General features: G+C 44.9%; 1 protein-coding gene across 2 annotated transcripts in view; it reads left to right on the plus strand.

Moving 5' to 3' along the window:
- The window catches only part of PLEKHH2 (pleckstrin homology, MyTH4 and FERM domain containing H2), a 129,425-nt gene continuing 105,927 nt past the window's right edge, over positions 1-23,498 (plus strand). The window contains exons 1-2 of one of the 2 annotated variants that reach the window (XM_083175705.1): positions 1-186; positions 13,657-13,784. In XM_083175705.1, coding sequence (XP_083031831.1) covers positions 13,662-13,784 — 123 coding nt within the window. In that variant the 5' untranslated portion in view covers positions 1-186; positions 13,657-13,661. The remainder of the gene's footprint in view (positions 187-13,656; positions 13,785-23,498) is intronic. The other variant, XM_083175706.1, reaches the window with a different exon arrangement.

Consider the following 23,498-nt stretch of genomic DNA (forward strand, 5'->3'; position numbering starts at 1 on the left):
CTAGTGTGTCTCAGGGGCAGGACTTTCCATTAAAATGTGAATCACTAGGCTCCTATCTCACTGCCTACTCCTGTACTTGCTGTGCAGGCTGCCAGTGCCGGGCACTTCCTTCATTACTGGACCTGGTGGGATTCTCAGCTTGCACTGCTGAAGTCTGCACGTATTTTGTCTGCAGAACATTGCCAGGTACTGTTACCTCTAATACTCATGCATATTCTCTGCAGGTTGTCTCACAGGCACAGATTTTATTATTACAAGCAATTGCTATTCTCAACATTTTCTCTGAGATCATTTGCTTCATAAACTGTTTAATATATATATATATATATATATATATATATATATATATATATATGTGTGTGTGTATAGATATATGTATGTATTTCTAATATTTGCACCCAAAGTCTTGTGCATAGATTGCATCCCTCATGTATATACTGTGTATATATATATATATATATATATATATATATATAAAATGCACATTAAGCCATTTATAAAAAGGTTTGCGTAAGACGCGGTACATTATGGGCACCTATGATGACATCATTAGGAGGTGTATATTCCCTGCCAGGAAGAGGGACACCTTATCAGTCACCACCTGATAGAGGTGCAAGGTGCGTCCTGGGCACAATGATAAGTTACCATCTACAATGTATTGCTGTATGCTATATATATATAAACATTATTGTTTCAATTCTCTACCTCAATGATGTCTCTAGTTGCAAAAGAACGGTCCACGCCACACAAAATAAATTGCTGTGTGTCATTGCCAGATACACAATGCTGCAACGGGAATGTGCCCTGTAACGTGATGACAGCCCTGCGTTCCACATGGTACCTTCCTTAGAGCTGGTTGAGGGTCACCTATCATATAATTGGCTTTGATGACATGCTGTAGGAGCTTGCTAAGCTTTTGTACTAAATGTAATATACTCCATGGTCATAACAACTGATGTAGAAATTACTAGGAGCAAAGGCCCTGCTCTTCTTTGTCACGACTCGATCATTATTGTCACAGTCAAAGGCTAGCCCACACCTGCACGCAGTGAAGGCAGCCATTTTGGATATACAGCCATTGTGGGCTAAGTTGTGGCTATTTCACTTATGTGGGGTCATACGTTTGATTCCAGACCAGAGAAATATCAGTATGGAGTTTATATGTTCTTTCTGAGTTTGGTGATTTTCAGCTGGGTATTCTGTTTTCCTACCAACTACAAAATATTCAATAGATCCAGACCAAGGTGAATGTTAATTAATCCCTATAGACTGCACTGTGTAATTGCTGGAACTCTATCGATCTAGCTATTTATCTAAATGTAGGTGAGGTCCAGCCAGTGTCGTAACTACCATTGGTGCAGAGGATGCAGCTGCTGTGGGTCCAGGCCAGTCACACATAGATTTGGCCACCAGGTACAACAGAAGTGACATGTATTGTTGTGTTCTCTGTCTAACATACACCATGAAGCGCTAGTACCGAACACAAGAGGCTGAATTAACACTCTAGTTTTACAAAACAATGCACCTGCACAGGGAGCGGTACCTGGAAGTGTTGAGGCCGTTCGCCGTGAGTGTCGGAAAAGGGTGGGTTGAGCCTAAATTCAAGCAGACTATAGGACCTAATTGAATTGGTGCCAATGAAGGTCACATAGACGCAGTGGATGGGCCCACATTTTTTGGCCAAATTTGTGCTAACATTTGACAAAAAGGTTGACACATAAAAAGGTGTCAGTGTTTACAACTGTACACATGAACCCCAAATGAGTGTACCGCTTCTCTCGCCATGCTTCGGGCCAGGTGCCTCGCTGTACGTAGCACAATTTGATAGACTCAATCAGAGGCCACGTGGATGGTAATGTAGTAAAAAGTAAAAAACAAATTAAAAAAATCTGTAACTGTATCTGTAATCTGTGACTCACCTACTGCGGTGGATATCAGTCCTCTTTGGTCCATGTAGGCAATCCAAGGGGGTAAAAAAAATGCAAAAAAACTACCCAGCAGACCGAGGAGCAGCATGTTTACTGTTTACACTTGCTGCTCCTACTTGAGAATGAGGAGACTCCTACAGACGTCAGTCAATGGGACTCCCCTCAGCATATCAGTTACTTGAGGTCACCTTTTTTGTTTCCTCCAATTAACTTTGCGATCAGGGTGATTTGCCGGTTTCCACCATAGGAGCCCATGTTAAACTGTTAATATGGGCATCTACGGTGCACATCAGGTGTCAGCCACAATCAATTCCTCATTCTATCATCTAATGAATATATCCAGAATATATCCAGAATCAAGCACTTAATTCCCTCAGAAGACCTGCCTAAAGTCATACATGCATTTATATCATCACGCCTAGACTAGTGCAATGCTCTCTACCTGGGTCTCCTATCAAAACAATTGCACCTCTTGCAGCTGGTACAAAATGCAGCCACCAGACTATTAACTAACCAGCCCCGCTCCTGCCACATAACTCCCATCCTCTATTCCCTTCACTGGCTACCTGTAAAATGGCGAATCATTTTCAAGATTGGCTTACTCACTTTCAAGGCCCTACATGACCAGGGCCCAAGGTACCTGCAACAGCTGCTGATCCCTTACTATCCTACTCGATTACTGGTACTATTATCCATTGAAGAAGAACTACTAACAGTACCCAGAATTTCCCTGAATTCATCTGGGGGTCGAGCTTTCAACTTTGTTGCTCCATCTCTATGGAACTCTCTTCCTCGCACAGTGCGAGAAGCCCCCACTGTAGAATCCTTTACAAATAGACTAAAGACGTACCTATTTACTCAAGCATTTCACTGACATCCACTGTTAAACTTTTGTAATTTGAGCTGTAAAGACAATGGTGAAGCACTTTGAGTCCTATTGGGAGAAAAGTGTTATATAAATATCATTATTATTATTATTATTATTATTATCTACGGTAAGAACCGCCATAGGAGCCCATGTTAAACCCTTAACATGGGCATCTATGGAGACGCAAACAGCCTATCAGGTGCGGAGTTGGCCAAAATCCCCAACCACTGGCTTCTCCCATTCTATTCATTTAACACAACGGGGTTTATTTACTAAGATGGGAGTTCTATTTCAGATGCGATGTTGCTGTGGGCAACCAAGCACACTCTTTATCTTATTAATTTTGCACCTTCTAGAAGATAATATATAGAATCTGATTGGTTGGCCATAGCAGCATCTAAAATAGAACTCCGATCTTAGTAAATTTAGCCCAATGTGTCCAAGATCTCACTTAAGGCCCATACACACTGGGCAATTTTCAGCTGAAAGCAGCTCACTTTTACCGCTTGAGCTGCCGAGCCAGGTGTATGGCCCGGCAATGTACGGTGAGCGCTGATGCGCACTGACGCATCATCACCGGGCGCCGCAGCTCATCTGCTGTATTACCAGCTGAGTGTACAATTTTCCAAACACAGTCCACCCCTGCAAAAATCGTTTGAACGGGCGAAAATCACTTAGGGGTTTATTCTAGTTCATTCTTTCTGACAAAATCCTTCTTAGATGGACAAAACCATGTGCACTGCAGGTGGGCAGATGTAACATGTGCAGAGAGAATTAGATTTGGGTGAGTTTTTTTGTTTCTGTGCAGGGAAAATACCAGGGTTGCTGACTTTCTTATTCTCCTCTCCGGGAGAAGCCCGGAGAGGAGAGTTTCAGTAGCTGCTCAGGGGGCAGGGCTTAAGCGTGACATCACTAAGCCCCGCCCCCATGCTGGTAAACCAGCGAATTCAGGGATCTCCATTAAGGGGGCGGGGCTAAAACGACGCGATTGTGTCGTTTTAGCTCCGCCCCCTCCTCTGAGACCCAAGGATTGCGGCATTTTAATGCCGCGATCCGGGGGTCAGCGGGGGTCCCCCCTGAATCCGGGAGGGTTGCCCACCCTTCCGGGGGGCCGGGAGGGGGACCCAATTTTCGGGAGACTCCCGGAAATTCCGGGAGGGTCGGCAACCCTGAAAAATACTGACTGCATGATTTTACACTGCAATATAGATCTCACTTTAAAGAAAAACCCCACCCAAATCTAATTCTCTCTGCACAAGTTACATCTGCCCCACCCGCAGTGCTCATGGTTTTGTCCATCTAAGAAGGATTTTGTCAGAAAGAATGAACTAGAATAACCCCCTTAGTGTGAATGCACCTTAACTGCTATAGGCCTTGTTTGCATTTCCTCTTATTATCATATAAAAAAATGAGGCCAGAACATCTAAACCATAGGAGGGTCTGAGAGTGCAAGTACATTTCTGGACAATATGAATATTATTTGTGTTAAACGTCAGTGATTAGTATTGCAGTAACAGGAAGGAGATCATTGTTGTTGACCTTTTCTTTTTTTACTGATTTGAAAACTGTGTTGTTGTTTTTTTAGCGACTATTGTCAGCCCTAAATGTCATTGGTCAATTGTGCATAGTATTTATGCTGGAAGTGCTATGTGTTTTGTTTCTGTGGGTGTTTGCACAGCACAACCATTGGTGTCCCAGAATATTTTTCCTTGTTCCTTTGGAATTCATATGCAGAACATCTTAAATGTAAATGCTTTGGAAGTGCACGCATGACACAGTGGCCCTTATTCTGATCTAAGCGGTAACGGCCGCATGCGGCCGTTCCGCCGATGTTTTCGCTCTGCGCATGTGCAGAGGGCACTCTGCGCATGTGCAGGCGAAATCGCCGCACAATTTTTTTATAACGCCGCAAAGGGGGTGGATAGGGGCGTGAGGGGCTACTTAGCCTCATTTCCCTATGCATACGCCCCGCGTTTCATGGGCGTTCCCATGCAAACGCGGGGCGTACGCATGGTAATGAGGCTGTGACGCATGTGTTGGGGGCGGGCATCTGACATCGCCGGATGTCAGCTGCCCGCCCCCATACATGCTTTCACACGGACAAGTGTCCGTGAGGTCTATGGGTGCGGGAGCTGGTGGAGCGTGCGGCCCTGCCTTCGATGGTCGGTGACCATCGAATGCAGGGGGCTGCTCCAAGATGGTGGAGGCGTATCCCCCGCCATTTTCATGCGGACCGCCACATGTCCGCGTACGGACGGCCGTGGCGATCCGTATGGAAGGCGGGGATTCGCCTGCACGGTCGGAGCCGCATATGCGGCTCCGGCCGTTCCAAGCAGAATAAGGGCCATATTTATCTCTCTGGGATTGCCGGGTCAGGTTGAGATTAACAAAGCTACTCCCTGCCTCTATGGGTTGTAAATGATACAGCACATCGAATACGGTGTTTTGCACAGTCCTACATGCATCGGTCCAGCACCAACCTGCCAGATCCATTGCGCTGGTGCCGGGATTCGGCCAGCCCAGGTCTGTCTCCTCCGCTTCTTCCAGCAGATTGGAAAGTGTCAGCTCCCCTCATCAAAGCGGGTAGGAGACGCAATGTGGTCTGTAGCCCATGGGCTACAATGGGATACCGCCATCTCAGAATGGCGGTAGCCCAGGGACACGTTGCGATGCTGCCCCATGTTGATACCTCGGGCAGCACCGCATCCCCCATAGAAACCTATGGGGATGTGGCTGGCCACGGTGCAGGATGGATTGCAGCAGGGATCAGCGTTTCCTGCTGCGGTCCCTCCTGATACATTCAGGCAGGGATGGGTAACCTTCGGCCCTCCAGTTGTTGCTGAACTACACATCCCAGCACACCCCAGCATGCAACAACACAGCTGGAGGGCCGAAGGTTCCCCATTCCGGCATTCAGGTGATACTTAATATTTGTGGGTAAACTCCGAAACCATCCTTTCGGGATGTAGCTGCAAATATTAACTGATAAATGGGCCCCTCGATCATTCAGCGTGATTAATGAATGACAGCATGCGTGCAGCTTGGCCACAGATACAGACATTTGGTGACTAGAACCAATATTGCAGCTGCCTGAAGTCTGAGGACAATATATACCTGTGTGTAGAACATAGCGTACATGCTTCTTTTCAGCCATGTGCGCCCATTTACTTTCAGCACTGTACCAGGACCAATGTGACCATGTAAGAAATGTAAATGCTACTTATTTAGCAAACCAATTGGAAAAACCTGCAGTAATTGTTCAAAACGTTTGGATTTGCTTACAAACTTCAAAGCATCGTCCTCCCAATATATCACAGTATGCGGAGATTTCATCCTTCTCACTGGGTCTGTGACCAATCAGACGACAGCTGTTTTCTCACTCTGGGTTCATTGACTCATGTACTCTAATTCACCATAAATTTCTCTTCCAAATATCCAGCAGAGTCTTATGTTGTAACAACACCTGGCAACTGCATGGATCTCCCAAGCTGCCTTATGGAAACTAATGAGCAGCCCTCATTTTTACAAGCCCTAACTGCAATGAAACAGCAAATTAAACAATCCATATACAATGTTTTTGCATTGTATTGCCAAACCAGAGCCCTTGTTATTAAGAAGAATGTGACCTGTGTTGGGTGAACTCCTGTACATATGGACATGTTGATTTTGGATTTCAGTATTGTTTTCCCTAAGAGAAATGTAAGCATTGTACATCTAAAGAGATATCCCGTAGTACAGCATGTTCACATACAGTACTGCATTTTATTTACATTTCATATGTTATGGAGGCTGGGACTATAAACCTTTTGTCTTCTTGTGAGCTTACATGTACTAATAAAGTTTGAAAAGATATCTGTACTCTCAAGGCTCCTATTCACTACAGCGAGTCATCGAATGCGGTACCTCTCGTGCAATACTCCACCACCTCAAGCGGCAGATCCCACGTGGCAGTATCGCATGATACATTGTGTGCAGTCCTTTGGCATGTGATGTATCGTGTGGGATCCTTTTCCTGACTGTGGGATCCAATGGATCCTTGTTGCAGCAGTGACGATCTTGGGCTCCAATCTGATGTGCAATTTGGGCCCTATTCATCTGATTCCTCGGCCCGATGCCTCGAAATCGGATGAAAAAGACCCACTAGTGGCTCCTAGCATGGTAGGAGTGTACGGAGACTGTGCAGCGCCTGATATAAACCCTGATGTTGGAAACACATTAGTCCACTTCTTTTTTTTTTTATTAATCATTTTTATTGAAGTTTTATGAAGATATCAAAACATTTGACATGACAAACATAGTGTCACGACCACCATAGCAGCTAACCTTGCTCCCTGTGCTGTCTCCGACCTGCGGTGCCCTGACACTATGCTCTCTGCCCTGGCGCTCACCTCCGCTTCTAAAGTCGGCGCCGACCTGCCACGCGCTGTCACTCTGTCACCCACCAGGGTCCTTGTCCCTTTACCGGGTGTCAGTTCTGATGCGCAGTGTCTTGGCGTTCTGGCTCCGGGTAGCGGGAGGTGCGATCCGCCATGATGGTGTCTGTGTCCTTCTAGGACTCAGGCTGGGAAGCGCCGGCTGCAGCGCCTCCGCGTAGTATTCCTCGCCGGCTGGTTTGTGTCGCCACAATGGGCGGCGGCCATCTTGTTGGTTCCCAGAGCCTATACTTGGCAGCTCCAACCGTGATGTCATCCCTACGGCCAATCACAGTACAACTCAGCACTTAAATACTGACTAGCCGGGCCAGACCGGCATTCAGTACAATGTTGTCCATCTGATAGCATCTCCGTGCATCTCTGGCAATTCCTGCAGTCTCCACTGCAGCCTGACTCCAATCCTCTGGGTGAAGTCTTCTCGTTATCCACTCCTGCTGGTCGTTTACTGCCCATATTCTACCATGGAACCTTCATTGCCGCCATTAAGGATAAAAGGATACAAGGTTAAACACCCCAAAGGTGTCATCTTCCTCCCTCTGATCCTGACGGTCATTGTCCGTGGCCAGTTTCCCTGGTGTCCTAGCAGCCACAACCTCATTCAGCAAGACCCCTGCCATTTGACTTCATCTTACTCCACTCCTTCATTATTATCTTCAAATCATCGTTATCCTCAATTCTTCCAATAATATCTTCAGTCGTCATTATCTTCAAACTCCTTCAGCAAGTTCTTTACTATTACCTTCAACAAGTTATTATTATTATTATTGTCTTTATTATTACTCATCCAATATCTACAGTTATGTCATTGTGCCATCACCAATACCATTGTATCGCAATATATTTCATTAAAAAAAGTTTAAATTTTATCCAATTGCCTCATTCCGCTCTGTCGTCCATGCAACAGCCCTACATCAAAGCACCCAGCCTCCGTTACACTCCGTCTGGTGCTTCACCAAGCTCACGAAATGTGACACATAGTATCAAACCGATCGAGGATCAGTGCATTTACATAGTCAATGGTTAAAGAATAAGGGGAAGAGAGCATCAAAAGAAAAAGGGAAAAGGGGGGGGGGTGTTGCAAGATACATTATACAATAGTACTCGCTCACTGTTATCATGTGGAGAACTACTTGGGGGCATGCAACAGTTCTAAATTACTTGGGAGTATGTAACAGTGGAGCAATGCTAGGGGGCATGTAACAGTGGAGCAATACTTGGGGGCATGTAACATTGTGGAATTACTTGGGGGCATGTAACAGCAGGGGATTACTTGGGGGGTATGTAACAGTGGCTGTAACTAGGGTGGTGAGGAGTGCACCACTACACACATGGCTGTAGGGTGGGGGTGCTGTTGGCAGTACTTGTCAATCATCTGTTCTAATTACTTTCACTTTTAGCTCCTCCTGAAGTCCAGCATCTCCTCCCCTACCCCTACTGTCGCTAATACCAATACAACAGTCATGAACTTAACTTGAGAGATCTTTTTTTATTCAGTCTCACTGTCCTTTATTACATTTCAATATGCTGACATAACAAGGATTGAAGTCCATCAAAGCTCGCAGCTTACCGAGTCACCGTCGAATCACTGCCACCCCCCCCACCACCCCCAGCCACCGTATACCTTTGCAACAATGTCACGAAGACACATCCCCTCACATGTCCCACTTCTGGAGAATCAATCGAATGATTTCTCCAGGGCTCATAAATATAAGTCAATGGAGACTGACTTATATTTAGGGGCTTCCGGGCAAAGACAGGGCGGGCGGCTGACGTCACGTGACGTCAGCCGCCTGCCCCCGGCACCTGCGTCATGTCACCATTTGCATGGGAACACCCAACGTTTTCATGGAGACACCCATGAAACACTGGGTGTACCCATGTGCGACACCTGTCTCGGTCGCCACACACCCCCTGCTCTGTGTGAACGGCCCGGCGACATTATAAATCGCTGCTGCCATTCTCTTAGTGGACCTGCACAAAAGACCAAGCACATGTGCAGTCCACCAACCATCGGAACAAAGCTGAATTCAGCCTTATCCGAATAAACTGGAATGACCCCCACTATTCATTGAGCTATTGACCCTGTATAGAAAGCTTGATAGTTCTAGTTCTAACTATTTGAATCCCACTGTGTATAGATGTAGCCACGCTAATCTTTGCTGTCAAGAGTCTTCTTCATAGCAAAGATGGTGTGTCACGTGTGCCCGTGTCCACACAGCAACAGTAAAAATGGGTCTACTAAGTCTCACAGGGGGCTCGGTGCGGCATGTGTGCCTGTTCGGCTGTGTCGCGGGTAAGATGAGTGTGACTTTATTGTATCTGAACTCTGTGAAAAAAATAATTAGCATTGCAGCTGAGCAGATCTATGTAGTATGTGGCTGCATGGGCTGCGTTTTTACAAAGTACAAATAGCTTCATAATGAGTAGGGTGTTTGGCTGAAATGCAACACATTATGGGTCTGAATCATTATTCAGACAGACAACACATAATTAAGGGGTGAAGAATACTTGAAAAGTAGAAATATGGGCGCTAAGAGGGTAAGGGGAGATGAATAAAAATTGATACTTCCCCTATTCACATTCGTCTGAGGTCTTCTTTCCTTATTCTCTGTCCCGTTTTGGAATATGTAAAGAAATGATAAAATATCAAAAGGCTTGTAACAAAATTCTTGTATTAAAACCGGAACTTTATCCAAAAATAATGTGTTGGGGGTAGATCCCCCTCCCAGTTTACTCACTCAGAGCTGGAATTCAGATCGCATGTAGTCTCAGTCTTTCTCCTGATATCCAACGTCCTTGATTTAAAGTGTGAATGAATTTGTTATTTCCAATGAATGACACTGAGTGGATACTGTATATGGTAAAACAGATATCCTTTTTATTTAATTAATATACGTGCCACTTTATAACAAAAACAAAACACATTAAAAAAGAGAGCCACTGGAAGTGCTATTCCTATCCTGGACCGGTACTGACCAATAACTTTAAAGTTGTTGAATTAAGTGGGCAGGCTAGATGGGGCCCCAAGTGTGCCAGACGACCTTAGTTATGGTGTTCCCGTCCTGTAGGTAAAAAACATCCAGTGGGCATCCAAAACAATTAAAATTTCCAAAGAGGATAGTCCATCAACGCGTTTCGATCCGGACTGGATCTTTATCAAGCACCTTGATAAAGATCCAGTCCGGATCGAAACGCGTTGTTTTGGATGCCCACTGGATGTTTTTTACCTACAGGACGGGAACACCATAACTAAGGTCGTCTGGCACACTTGGGGCCCCATCTAGCCTGCCCACTTAATTCAACAACTTTAAAGTTATTGGTCAGTACCGGTCCAGGATAGGAATAGCACTTCCAGTGGCTCTCTTTTTTAATGTGTTTTGTTTTTGTTATAAAGTGGCACGTATATTAATTAAATAAAAAGGATATCTGTTTTACCATATACAGTATCCACTCAGTGTCATTCATTGGAAATAACAAATTCATTCACACTTTAAATCAAGGACGTTGGATATCAGGAGAAAGACTGAGACTACATGCGATCTGAATTCCAGCTCTGAGTGAGTAAACTGGGAGGGGGATCTACCCCCAACACATTATTTTTGGATAAAGTTCCGGTTTTAATACAAGAATTTTGTTACAAGCCTTTTGATATTTTATCATTTCTTTACATATTCCAAAACGGGACAGAGAATAAGGAAAGAAGACCTCAGACGAATGTGAATAGGGGAAGTATCAATTTTTATTCATCTCCCCTTACCCTCTTAGCGCCCATATTTCTACTTTTCAAGTATTCTTCACCCCTAAATATTGCACAAAAAGTCCAGGTGGGCTTTTTTCACTTGAATAAGAAATACAGGCAGCTTTGCGCAGATTGGTTTAGATCCCATCATCCCCTTTGTTCTAAGGTTTCTAACACATAATTAAGACCCACATACCCCAGTGAAACACATTTGTTAACATTTTTTATTTATATAGCTCCACAAGGTTTTCATAGATTAGTATTCTGAATCCTGAACATTCCGGTAAAGGAACACACAGCTTCCGCTGCTGTACTCTGCAGACAGCAGCCGAGGCAGAGAGGATATAAATGGATGCCTATGTGTGGCACTCTTTCACGTCGCAGACGGGGGCTGGGGGCAGCCCAGCAGCTTACCTTGCTGCTGGGCTTGCCCCCAGCGCAATGGTCTGGGGCCTGGCGATCGGCGGTCCCGGCGCTTGGCGATGATGTCATCGCCAAGCGCCGGCTCAGGAACCGCCTCCGCTGGGGGGAGGCGTGCAGGGGAAATTTGTTGGTGTAAAAGGTAACAAACGCCGGGTCGCACCCGGGTTGAAGCTGGGTCCAAAAACCCGGTTGCGACCCAGTGTTTTGGAGTAAAGGGGGTAATAATGTGTTTCTGCCATGTTATAATAGTATTAATTGCTAAAGGTGCCCACACAGGGTTCATTTTGTGATTTGAACTAGATGAACAAGTACTGCCTGCACATACTTTTTGACTTGTGATATGCCCCACATGTGTGGGCACCGTAACATAAATGGAAATTGTCTAGCTGGTTAATACAGGTGGTGAATAGTAAACAGTACACAGTATATACTTTCTCACTAAACTCTTATTCATTAGTTAGAATAAAACTACATACCGAGGCAAACAAGTATCCAGTCATATTCTGAGAACATATAAATACGCCTGTGGAACTAACATCCAAATCCGGCTAATGTTAAGCTATTTGGTCACCCTTCTCCAATCTCAAATTTATTAGTTACGATTGAGTGGTACAGTGTTTTTTTTTTTTTTTATGTGAATAGCAGCAGGGATAATGTCTGGGCTGGAATTGTGTGAGACTCATTATTTAACACCTTCTTCTTGTTATATTTTCAGGGGGGTTAAGAATAATCTTGATGACTTTTTCCTGTTCCCCCGAGTTAAGACAGCCCTCAAAGGACACCACCATGGGATCGTAGCAGAGGTCAAATTGGCTTTGACACGCTGCTTGAAGGACGTTCCGGAAAAGGACTTCCACGGCGCCTACCAAGTGTGAACAACTCATTGGCAGAAGTGTGGCGACGCACAAGGGTCTTATTTTGAATAATTTTAATTGTTTGTAGCGATATCTTCAATAAATATTTTTTCCCAAATTTGGTCTCATTACTTTTTATACAAACCATGTACAATTGTAGCCCTACACAAAAAAGGATGCAGATCTTAAAAAATACATGACATTGCCATATGCAATCAGTGGTTTATTCTGACTCAGACTAATTAAGTTTGTGTCTATGTTTAACCCCTGTTTAACTCTCTCTTGAGAGTTATGTTAAAAAAAGATATTTCCTATTTAAGGTAAACGTTACAGGTTGTTATGATGAATACAAATGTTGGCTTGGCAATTTTCACACCTATTTTGTCAAATTCACTTGGCACTCAAAATGGTATTTACTTGTCTGTAACTATATACTGGAAATCCTCAATTCCACAACTCTTCAACTCCAACCCTTCAGTGGATCATTGATCATCATTGTCCGCCGATTGGCAGATCTGCATTGGCAGAACTGGGAATCAGGCCATCAATGGCCAGCATTACCTTAGCTTACTTGAACAGGTAACCTGCATGACCCAGGTTGCAGGTTCACACTACCCTGTAACCAGGGTCACTGTATCCAAGTTAACCCTTTCACACCAAGGTGTGGCCCAAGTTAACTCGCCAAATAAACAGGGTATTTGGTGTGGTGTGAAAGGGGTATGACAAATGCAGGATTCTGTTTCAGATTCTGGATCTCAGAAAATAGGAACTGCTTCTGCCACAGGGGACCTAGAGTCCAAGGAAAGTTATTGTACTGGCAAGGTACAGGTGGCCAGAAGCAGTTTAAATAGGTTGCTCTAGCAAGAGATTGGTTGTGTAAATCATGTGACTGTAGGAATGCTATGTATGGCTGGAATTGCTTAGCTGGCGGTACCCTTGCAGCATCATCTATCACCGTAAAATTAAAATGATTACTTTATGCAAAATCATTTTGTTTTGAATTAATCCTGTGCAATAAGTAATTGTTGTTATAGTATTATTAAGCTAGTTTTTAACATGATTTTTTTGCTTTCATTACAAAACGCAAATGTGTGTGCATGGGGATATTTACATGTATTTGTACAGTATGTGTGTTTGTTTATATAATATACTGTATGTATTGTAATAATTAGTTTTTTATATATATATATATAATTTTTGGAAACTTCGTTCCACATTTCAGGGCCATAACCTCTAATACAGTACACATTTTGCACACCCCCTATTTCTTATCCTATGCAATAAGTAGCAGGATTCAACCAAGTTTCACAGATGGCTCATTGTAGATCCACTACAGGAAGTATAGGAGGGAGTATTGACTCTGTCACAAAGTGACCACTCACATACTGTTTATGTGTTTTCCTTCTTACAGCAAGCATGGCAGAGCATCTGGAAGGCGAAGGAGCTATAGATTGGGAAGAAAGGTGTATTACGCTGGAGTCCCAGCTGATGAAGTTCCGTATCCAGGCTAACAGGATCAGAGAATTACTGGCAGAGAAGGTAATGTCACATGACTCTCGTGCAGGATTAAATGCCCAGACCATTTAAAGCAATAGAAGCACAAAACCAGTGCTGAGTGACTAAACGTTCCCAGAATGAAAACTTTCAGCAGCACCACATAGCAGATGCATGCTGGGATTTTAGTTATCTGCAAAGAAAGCTGAGACGTAACAGCACAGACACAAGACAGTTTAGAGAAGGAGAAGGGTATTTATTAAAGGGATAGTGCATAGAAATAAACAGCGTATTCTTCAAGGTAATTAATCTTCTGCGCCACTGCTGTCACACCAACCACTCCTGGCGGCACCTCCGCACTGCTGCCAACTGCCCGCACCCGGCACCGCCTGCTTGCCCAAGTTAGTTAATGGGGGGAATAGGGGAGCTTTTTTTTAGAGATGGCAATACCAGGATCCAAAAAACTGCCCCGGGATTGTTATCAAGGGCGTAACTACCATAGGTGCAGGGAGTGCAGCTGCTATGGGGCCCAGAGCTGAGGGGGGGCCACTTTGCCTGTCAAAGTATGATATGCTGTATACATTTTTCAGCATAAGGTGATAAATAGGGGCCCTTACAAACTTTTGCTATGGGGCCCACATGTATCTAGTTACGCCACTGATTGGCATCCCTACTTTTGGTAAGAGTCCTCTACAATCTTCTTGATTTCTAGATTTCTCTGCATACTTTTCATTGGGGTCTATATTCTGCCCACTGCAGGCCTAAGTTCCAGACAATAGCCCATCATACTTTCTTTTTGCTCTATATTTAGCCTTGTTTTATCTTCAGTCCTTCTCCTCTGTGGACCAGGAGAAGTCTTGCATGTCACCATTTCTCCAGAATTTCTCCAGTAAACAACAATAACAAACTGAGCAGATCTGGCATGTACTGTATGTAGGAACAAGTCATTCTCCAGAAATTTCAGTTATACCTCTTTCAAACCAGAAATAAAATGACCGGGTTTATCTTTTCAACCCGGCAATTGGGGTTAGGCTACACCCGGCAAAATGATCCGGCATTTTTGAGTGGCCGATGTGAAAGGGGTATGAGTTCACTGTCTTTACATTATATCTGATCTACAATCAGTAGCCACCAACCAGACAGATTTCTATGAAATCACGGGATGTTCTTTGTTGTTTGTCATTTTGGGGGTTTTCATTAACATATTACAGCATAGAGCAAAGTTAATATTTAATCTGTTTTTGTAGAGATGCGTGCACATACATTTATCCACCATGCACTCCAATCTGTGTTAAACATAATGGGGGAAATTTACTAAAGGAAATTCGTAAAAAAAAAAATAGATGTATTCGTATCCAGAAATACACCTATTTTTTACACATTCATATTTTCGGGATTTACTATCCCGAAAATATGGCTATTCATATTGATGGCACATTCGTATTTGTATTTATAAGTACGAATGGATACACCATCGACAGGAATCACCATTCAAAAGAAAACGGACGATAATTGCTGGCCAAATATGCCAGGAAATTAGACTTCAATTTCCTGGTGTATTTGGTAGAAGCCTGCACTGTACTTATATGTTAGTTGGGCGTCCACTTTACATACGTACACTTGCGGAAGAAAATCGCATCGCATGTTCCGTTTTAGTGCCGTGCGATTCGATCTCAGTGCTTTATATGCATATACTGTACAGTAGTTGTGATGTATGTCTATAAATTACCGTAACTATGGTTTCTGAATACTATCCACGCCACCTCGAAGCGTGGCGAGCGGCGGCGGAATGCGTCCTCCCGACCTTTTCATACCCCCACTATCCACGTCGACGTGGAGTGGATTTTATATAGTGAGCCTGAAGCGTGGCGAGCGGACGCGGATTACTTTACATGTTTTCCGCGTACGCTCGCCGCGCTTTGGGCTCGTGGCTTGCTGTGCTCGCCACACTATATAAAATCAACTCCACGCCGACGTGGATAGTGGGGGTATAAAAAGGTCGGGAGGACGCGTTCCTCTGCCGCTCGCCAGGCTTCGGGGTGGCGTGGATAGTGGGGCAACGCTGTGCTTGCAACGCTATGGGGTGGTGTGGATACTGGGGGGGTTACTATGGGGTGGTGTGGATAATAAGGGGGTACCTACAATTGTCACTATCGCATTGCATCGTGAGGTACAATGCGATGCGATAAGAGCGGAAAAAATAAGACCGGGAAAAATAGCAGTAAGCAGTAAAAGACATTAGTAACATCACATAGCACGCATAGTGTGAAACTAAAAGACATGTGATGCGATTTCCTTATGCAGAATAGCCCACTAAGCAAATAGCTTAGTGGGCGCCCAACTAACATATAAGTACCGCCTGCACGGATCAGTCAGAGTCGTGCAGGCTGCAGTGTGTAAAAGAAACCCATCAGAGAACAAACGGAGTAGGGGTTCCCCGTATTTTTTACGACCAGCACCAAGCTCAAGGGCCGGTGCTGGTTCCCAAAATACGGGGGACAAATTGACTAGGGATCCCCCCTATTTAAGAACCAGCACCAGGCCCAACCAGCCAGCAGGGTAATGCCACAGCCGGGGAAAGACTTTTTATACAAGTCCCCCGGCCAAAGCATTACCCCCCTGACCGGTCAGCCTGGGCAGGGTCCTGGGGGAGTGGGAATCCCCCCAATGAAGGTGGTCCCCCCCCCTCCCGAATGTCCCTGCCCAGGCTTAAGCCTGGGGCTGTCCCTGGTACCCCTGGGCTGTGGGTACCAGACTGATTGTGGTGTAAAAATTAGAATAAACCATTGGGTTTTGCTGTGAAACTATGAGTCCCATCAAGCCTGGAACCCATACTGGAACTTGGAGAACCACAAGTCCCAGCATGTGGCCCATTAATGGGCTTGCTGGGACTCTTAGTTCCACAGCAAAACCAATAGTTAAATAAAAGCACACTTACAGATGGAGCCGGGCTCTTCTTTGCAGGGGATGGCGATGGCGACGCCATCCGCCATCCCCCGCCATCTGTATTTGCGAAAGGGGACGTGCGTGCACGAGATGTGCGCACGTCCCCTTCTGACGGCTTCCCCAGAGTCCCCGCCGGCTTGACGGCGGTCACCCGGGGTCCCCACCGCCTCCCCGCACTCCCCCCCCCCCCGCCCCCAACTCTGTCCGTCTCCCTGAAGCGGAGACGGACACGGTCCCATTGCCTTGGCGCACGGACACTGAGACGTGAGTGCGCGTGAGACGCACGCGCGTCTCAGTCAGATGGTGAGCCGGGCTGCTGGTGGATCGCCAGCGGTGACGTTCTGGCGATTCGCCAGCAAAGATGAGCCTGGCCCCATCTGTACACTAGAAAAATAAAACTTTAATACATACATAGCCCATACATACTGATACCTATCTTGAGCCCCCATCCATCGGTCCTGGGGTCCAGGGTCCGGGTGTCTTAAGAAATCCATAGGGGGACCTGTGGAAGGAAATTATACTCACAAAGCTCCTCCGGCGTAGATCGGTCCTCTTCACTCCTGAAGTAGTCCACCGTACTTGGCAAAAAAATAAATTGAACATCCGAACCGTAGGCATCTTTTTTTGCCAAGTACTGGATGCCTACGGGGAAAGAAGAGGACCCGATCCACGCCTAGGAGATGTAAGTATGGTTTGCCTCCACAGGTACCCATACTGGAATTCTACTGGACAAGGTGACCGATCTTCAGTCAAGATAGGTAAGTATGGATGAATGGGCTCTGTGTGAAACAAAGTTTTATTTTTCATGTGTCAGTGTTCTTTTATTTAACTATTGGTTTTGCTGTGGAACTAAGAGTCCCAGCAAGCCCATTAGTGGACTGTATGCTGGGACTTGTGGTTCTCCAAGTCCCAGTATGCCTTCCAGGCTTGCTGGGACTCATAATTCCACAGCAAAACCTGATTGTTTTCTCTATTTTAACACATTTAATCAGCTCGATGTCCACCGTCCAGGGGCATTGAGGACAGCCCCAGGCTTCAGCATGGGCAGGTAAGCTCTGGAGGGGGGGACCCCTTCTTTGGGGGGTCCCCACTTCCCCAGGACCCCTGCCCATGCTGACCGGTCAAGGGGGTGAATGCTTTGGCCTGGGGGACTCCCCCAGCTGTGGCATTACCCTGCTCTCTGGTTGGGCCTGGTGCTGGTTCTTAAAATACGGGGGACCCCTACTCGTTTTGTCCCCGTACTTTGGGAACCAGGAGCGGCCCTTGGGCCTGGTGCTGGTTGTAAAAAATACAGGGAACCCCCATGCAAAATTTTCCCTTATTTTTTTTTTACAACCAGGACCGGCTCTGTGAGCCTGGGCTGGTTATAGCTGTGGGGGGGGGACCCCACATCGTTTTTTTTTTAATTTGTTTATTTTTATTTTTTTGTTTTAACACTGAAGCCTGCACAGATCTGACTGATCCGTGCAGGCTAAAACCAATACAAATTTGTATTTAAAAATAGGAATTTGTATTTAAAATACGAATTTGTATCGGAAAATATACGACTCAATACGCCATCGGATAATACAAATCAGTCAAATACGACTGATTAGTAAATTATCCTCCGGAATACAAATGAAAATAGGACTACACCAGTTGTATTCATTCATATTCATTCGTATTAAGAATACGAATATGATTTTTCGCATTCGTCTTCTTAGTCAATTTCTCCCAATGCGTGAGCAGCTCAATGTGACTCGATAGCGCAGTGTTTTTGCGTGCAATTTTTTCCCATTATGCGTTTTATTTGCAAACCAGTGTAAATAGTTCTCGTGGGAAACAGCCACTGACACTATAACATAGCATTTCATATGCAGATACAGCTGTGGTCACACACAGATTACTGTAAAAGCATGCAGCATATCATTTAAATCAGCAGAAGATGCTTGTGGATCCAATTTGCACTGCTTTATGAATAAGTTGCATGTTAATAGAAAATGTTGCACGCAAAGATTCTTAGTTCTACTGAGTAACGCCATGCATAAAAGTGTTGTTTAATGCACAAGGAAACTAGATGAACTGTATGCTGTGGACATATACATTTTGAATGCATGCCATATGAGATAACATCATTATTCATGCTACGCTTTCCTCTAGTTACTTAGATATTTGGATGAATCAGCCTCTTTCACTAGCACAGCGTGACGACATGAAACACAATCCGCTAACAACGTTCCTAGGCTCATAATACAGCTGTGCAGTGAGAATGTGCATCCTAATGTTTTTCAGCTTAGTGGGAACCATCGGCTTGGAAATAAATCTTGCACCCCCTTCCTGAGTCATGCCCATTGCACTCCCTTTTATCCCTAGCGCTGATGATGTACTGTTGTGTTAGTACATGCTGTGAGATTGGCAGTACGTCAGGGGTTTGCTTACATAGTCTGCGGCCTAAGGAGTCAACTGAAATTACAACCTACACATTATCATAGACATTGTGAGGGTATTGTATTGTGTTAGTAGTATTGTACCAGTAGGGGATGTCAATGCAAATGCGCACTTATCCGCCTATTCAGATTTACATTACTCTGTCACTTATGGCAGCCTTTGTCAGTGGGAGGGCCATGGTTGTTCAGTGCAGACAGTGCAGTTTTGCGTTGTAACCCGAAGAGACATCGGGTCATATACTCCAGAAATGTTTACTTGCGAGTCGTCCGGTGCAAATAACAGGTTATGGTGGCAAATGCAAATGCACTGCTTACACTGATTGAGGCTTTCTCCACTGCTTGCTCATACTGTATATTGTGATTTTATGGACAAAAAAACACACACTCAGACAGACTCCTACTGTATATGTTAGGCTAGCCATACATTAGGCGATTCACCTGCAATTTTGGCTCTTTTCATGCGATTGTGGTCAACCACATTAAAAGCATTCAAACTGCATGCGATTGACAGCAGGTCCGATGCGATGCACAGTCCCGTGTGTATCGCACCAGAGCTGTAGAAGCGATCTGTTGGATTGCATCCGAGCCAGGCAGGCTTGGCTAGGAGCACATGCTATATATCGCATGCAAGCTTTTGGCGCCCGGGGTTCAAGGAGGGGTTGCATGCGACATCTCTGCGGGGAGAAGTTGCTCAAGTGTATGTGGGCCTTAATAGCTGTTGTTAATTTACAAATTAAGTATTTGACCTTTTATTGTTGTGTAATAATTTATTTATATTTTGTATTCAAAATACATTGTACGTGACATGAGCCTGCAGTAACGGCCACATATGTTGCTGATTTGTACGTATCTTATGACAGTTACAGCTTTAAGTTATAAAACTTGCAATAATCATATGCCACATCATGATAAATAGGATTAGGCTTCAACATACCTCTCTAGTATCTTTTACATATACAGTATAGATAACACATGTTATTATGATACACGTGCTCGGGTACTGCGTACACTTTAGCCTAGTAGACCAAAACAATTGTTATTAGAACATTTAGAACCAAAAACACTGCCTAGTACGTGTAATCATAAATATGTTCTGAGTTCTTTTCCTGTGATATAAGTTGTGTCTCTGAATCAAGGCCGAGGCTGCATCAAGTGGCTTAAAAAGACATTAACATATTTAATTTTAAAGGGACAGTGTTTGTCCCACCCAATGCTTCAATAATGATACAAATATACTTGTCAAAGTTCACTCTGGGAGATGCAGGAATATGGTAGGTAAGTAGCCGGCACATCACGAAGAGGTTCTAAGTAGAGAAGGCTTTTCCAGGCATTTTGTTGGGACAGCGACCATAAAGACCGTTTGTTATGTGTCGCTTAGTGATTCACAGTGCATGCCTCCCAACTTTTGAAGATCCGGAGGAGGGACACTTCTCACGCCCGACATTTTGGGGGTGTGGCCTGGTGGAAAGGGGCATGGCCTATAATCACAATCCTTCCACAAGCTCACGCCCCCGTTTTCGACCGCTGCGGGGGCATGGCTAGCGGCTCATGCCCCCAGCCCCGCAGGCTGCAGGAATAGATGCTGTCTGTCCATTCACAAGTGACAGGGGAAACTCCCATGTACCCCCCTCCCCTGCTGCACATTGTCGGCCCCGGGCGTGATGCGGGAATGTCCCAGAAAACCGGGGCGGTCCCGCGAAATTGGAGGTGTACCATCTTGCCCCGCTGAAGCATGCTCTTATATAGCTGGTTCATATTTATTACAGTAAATCATCAGAAAATGACCTTTATTCCGTAGATTTCATTTTTGAATGGTCATAAGTGACCATTATTCTTTATTCTTACTTTCTGTACAAATAGCAAATGCTGTAATGTCTGGTATACTGGGCCTGTGCTTCAGCGATGTACCTAATGCATTCCCAGCTGTGACTTAGTACAGAGCTGCTGTACGAAAATATGCAAATGCTGCAGCTGCCTGGACTTGCATTGTTACGCTGTGATATGTAAATCAGCAAAAAAAGGTCGAGATTTTTAAAGGGCGGTCACATTGCGTAATTTTTTAACAGCAGTCTAGGGGGGGCGGGGGTGTGACAATGCGTTTGTGGGGCGTGGTCCAGACAGCACAGGTGTGTCTGCACCCTCTCTACCTGGCATCAGCAGTTGTAATGTTGCTAATTTTCGCTTGATTACAACTGATGCTGAATTAAGCCCCATGTGTTGTAAAAAGGTTGTGTCTAGATCCGCTTCTGTTTTGTGAGTAGGATGTAACGTTAGGTGAGGGCGGAAGTTGTTAGATACCCTCGCGGCACTTTTTATGTTAGAGTATCTGTAATTTACGTAGGTGTAGGTGATTTTCTCTTATTTCAGCTGGATTGTACCCTCACTTCACACACCATGTTTCGGGTACTGTGGCTTGCTTCGCTTTGCCACAGATTTATATTTCCCCTCCAGGTATACGTGGACCAAGTGCATGATGGGAAAACAGAAGTAGTTCTAGCCACAACTGTTGTAACAGTGAATAATATATCACATGCTCCCTTCTATCTCTAAAGTTCGTGCTTTAAACATATACTGTCAATGTTGGTCTGTTTTGTGCTGGAAATAGGTGTTAGAAATATTTAATAAATGCCTGCGTTCTAGTTGGTTATGCTCCAGTGGCTCGCCCACTTACTATGGAGAGCACAGATGTGATCCTGCACTCCATGAGTGGAAAATAAAGTGATTTTAGCTGTTATTTTTAGCCTGGTGTATATTTTTCCGACACATTCTACCGATTGAAAGCTGACTTAGGACATAGTTGTGTTAAAATCCATCTAAACCGTACCTTTTGTTATTATCTTGTCATAACAGCTGACTTGTCCGCAGACAGGCCATCTATATTTATTGGGTGCTCAGTTTGTGTTAGAGACGCAGGGAATCAGCATCTGACTTCCAATGAAAGATACTTTGTTAGATTCTGAAGCTTAGGCTGTACTGTCTGGGAGCGGAATTTCAGGAATCATAAGGGGAAATGGGCCAAGTTTGCCACATGTATCAGTTTTCTAAACGAATATTATTCCAAAGTGCAGGGTTTTTTCTCCTTGCTGCAGCAATAGATATGTGATTTTAGTTATCGTTACTCATTTGTGGTGTAACTAGGGGTGGGCAGGAGAGACCGAAGTCCAGGGAGGAGGAGGTGCAGTATTGTATTGGAAAAGATGACATGGCATTGCGACATGGCCCCTGCATGGTGAAAATGGGCCTGGTGTAACTTTTGTAGAGTGAGACAAAATCCTAAAACCCTGTACCCAGCGTGCAAAATGTGGTTGGATACCTACAGTATGCCTTTTTCTTTATTTAGGAAGATGTGAAATCATCATTTCTCTAGTATTTCCTGCAAAGGTATTAAATCAGGCGTGTCCAAATTATCTCCCTTCAACTGTTGAGAAACTACTTATCCCAGCATGCCTTGCCATAGTTTTAGCATTCAATAATACCAAAACTGTGGCAAGGCATGATGGGACCTGTAGTTTCACAACAGCTGGAGGGCCATAGTTTGGACATGCATGTATTAAATTAAACACTCCATAAATATCCACTGCAAACTGACGTAAAAGCTAGTTGTCTCGTCCCAGATAAGGGAGAGACTCAAACCCCTTGGGGGAGATTCTCTAAGCTAAAAATGCTGTAAAAACCCCAGGGTTTTGTATCTGGGTTTTTACCGCATTTTGTGATGCTGTCCCATAGAAGCCAATGGGCTTCTACCACAACCCTCCACCGCCCCGCGCCATCCCACCGCCACCTCGCACGGACCCCCGCCACCCCGCATCGCCCCTCCCCTCTCACCTGTGTCCGGGCAGCACAGAGCTGTGCTGCCCGGACCTGTGACCTCCTCCCTACACTGATCCTCTTTCGGGTGCAGGGAGGAGGAGAGCCCGGCGCAGCAGCAGCAGCACCGGGTAAGGAAGGGAGGGGAGAGCTGCCGGGTCCCTATGGGACCCGCTGACTCTATCGCAAAGGACAGCTCTTAACGCAAGAGCTGTCCTTTGCCATAATTATCGGATATGTTACTGCATATGCGATAATTATGCAGGCGATGTGCGGCAGAGCTGGGGAGCGGATGTTAGAGCATCCCCCCCCCTAGAGCACTACTTTTTTTAATGAGGGAATTAAGAAATAAAGTCCTTATCGTTCATTACTCGCAACATATGCAAACATTTGGCCTAGTCATTCAAATCCAGAACATCTTCCAGTCCTGTGAGGGGTTAATGCTCTAGTAGTCTGATGCTATCTATACACACACACACACACACATACTGTATCATAGAAAACAATAGAGAGGAGAACATGTCATTACAGGGAGTCACTGCTAGTGAAACCACACAAACAGGAATCGCTATATTTAAAC

Source organism: Crinia signifera, chromosome 3, assembly GCF_055691185.1.
Source record: "Crinia signifera chromosome 3, ASM5569118v1, whole genome shotgun sequence".
NCBI lineage: Eukaryota > Metazoa > Chordata > Amphibia > Anura > Myobatrachidae > Crinia > Crinia signifera.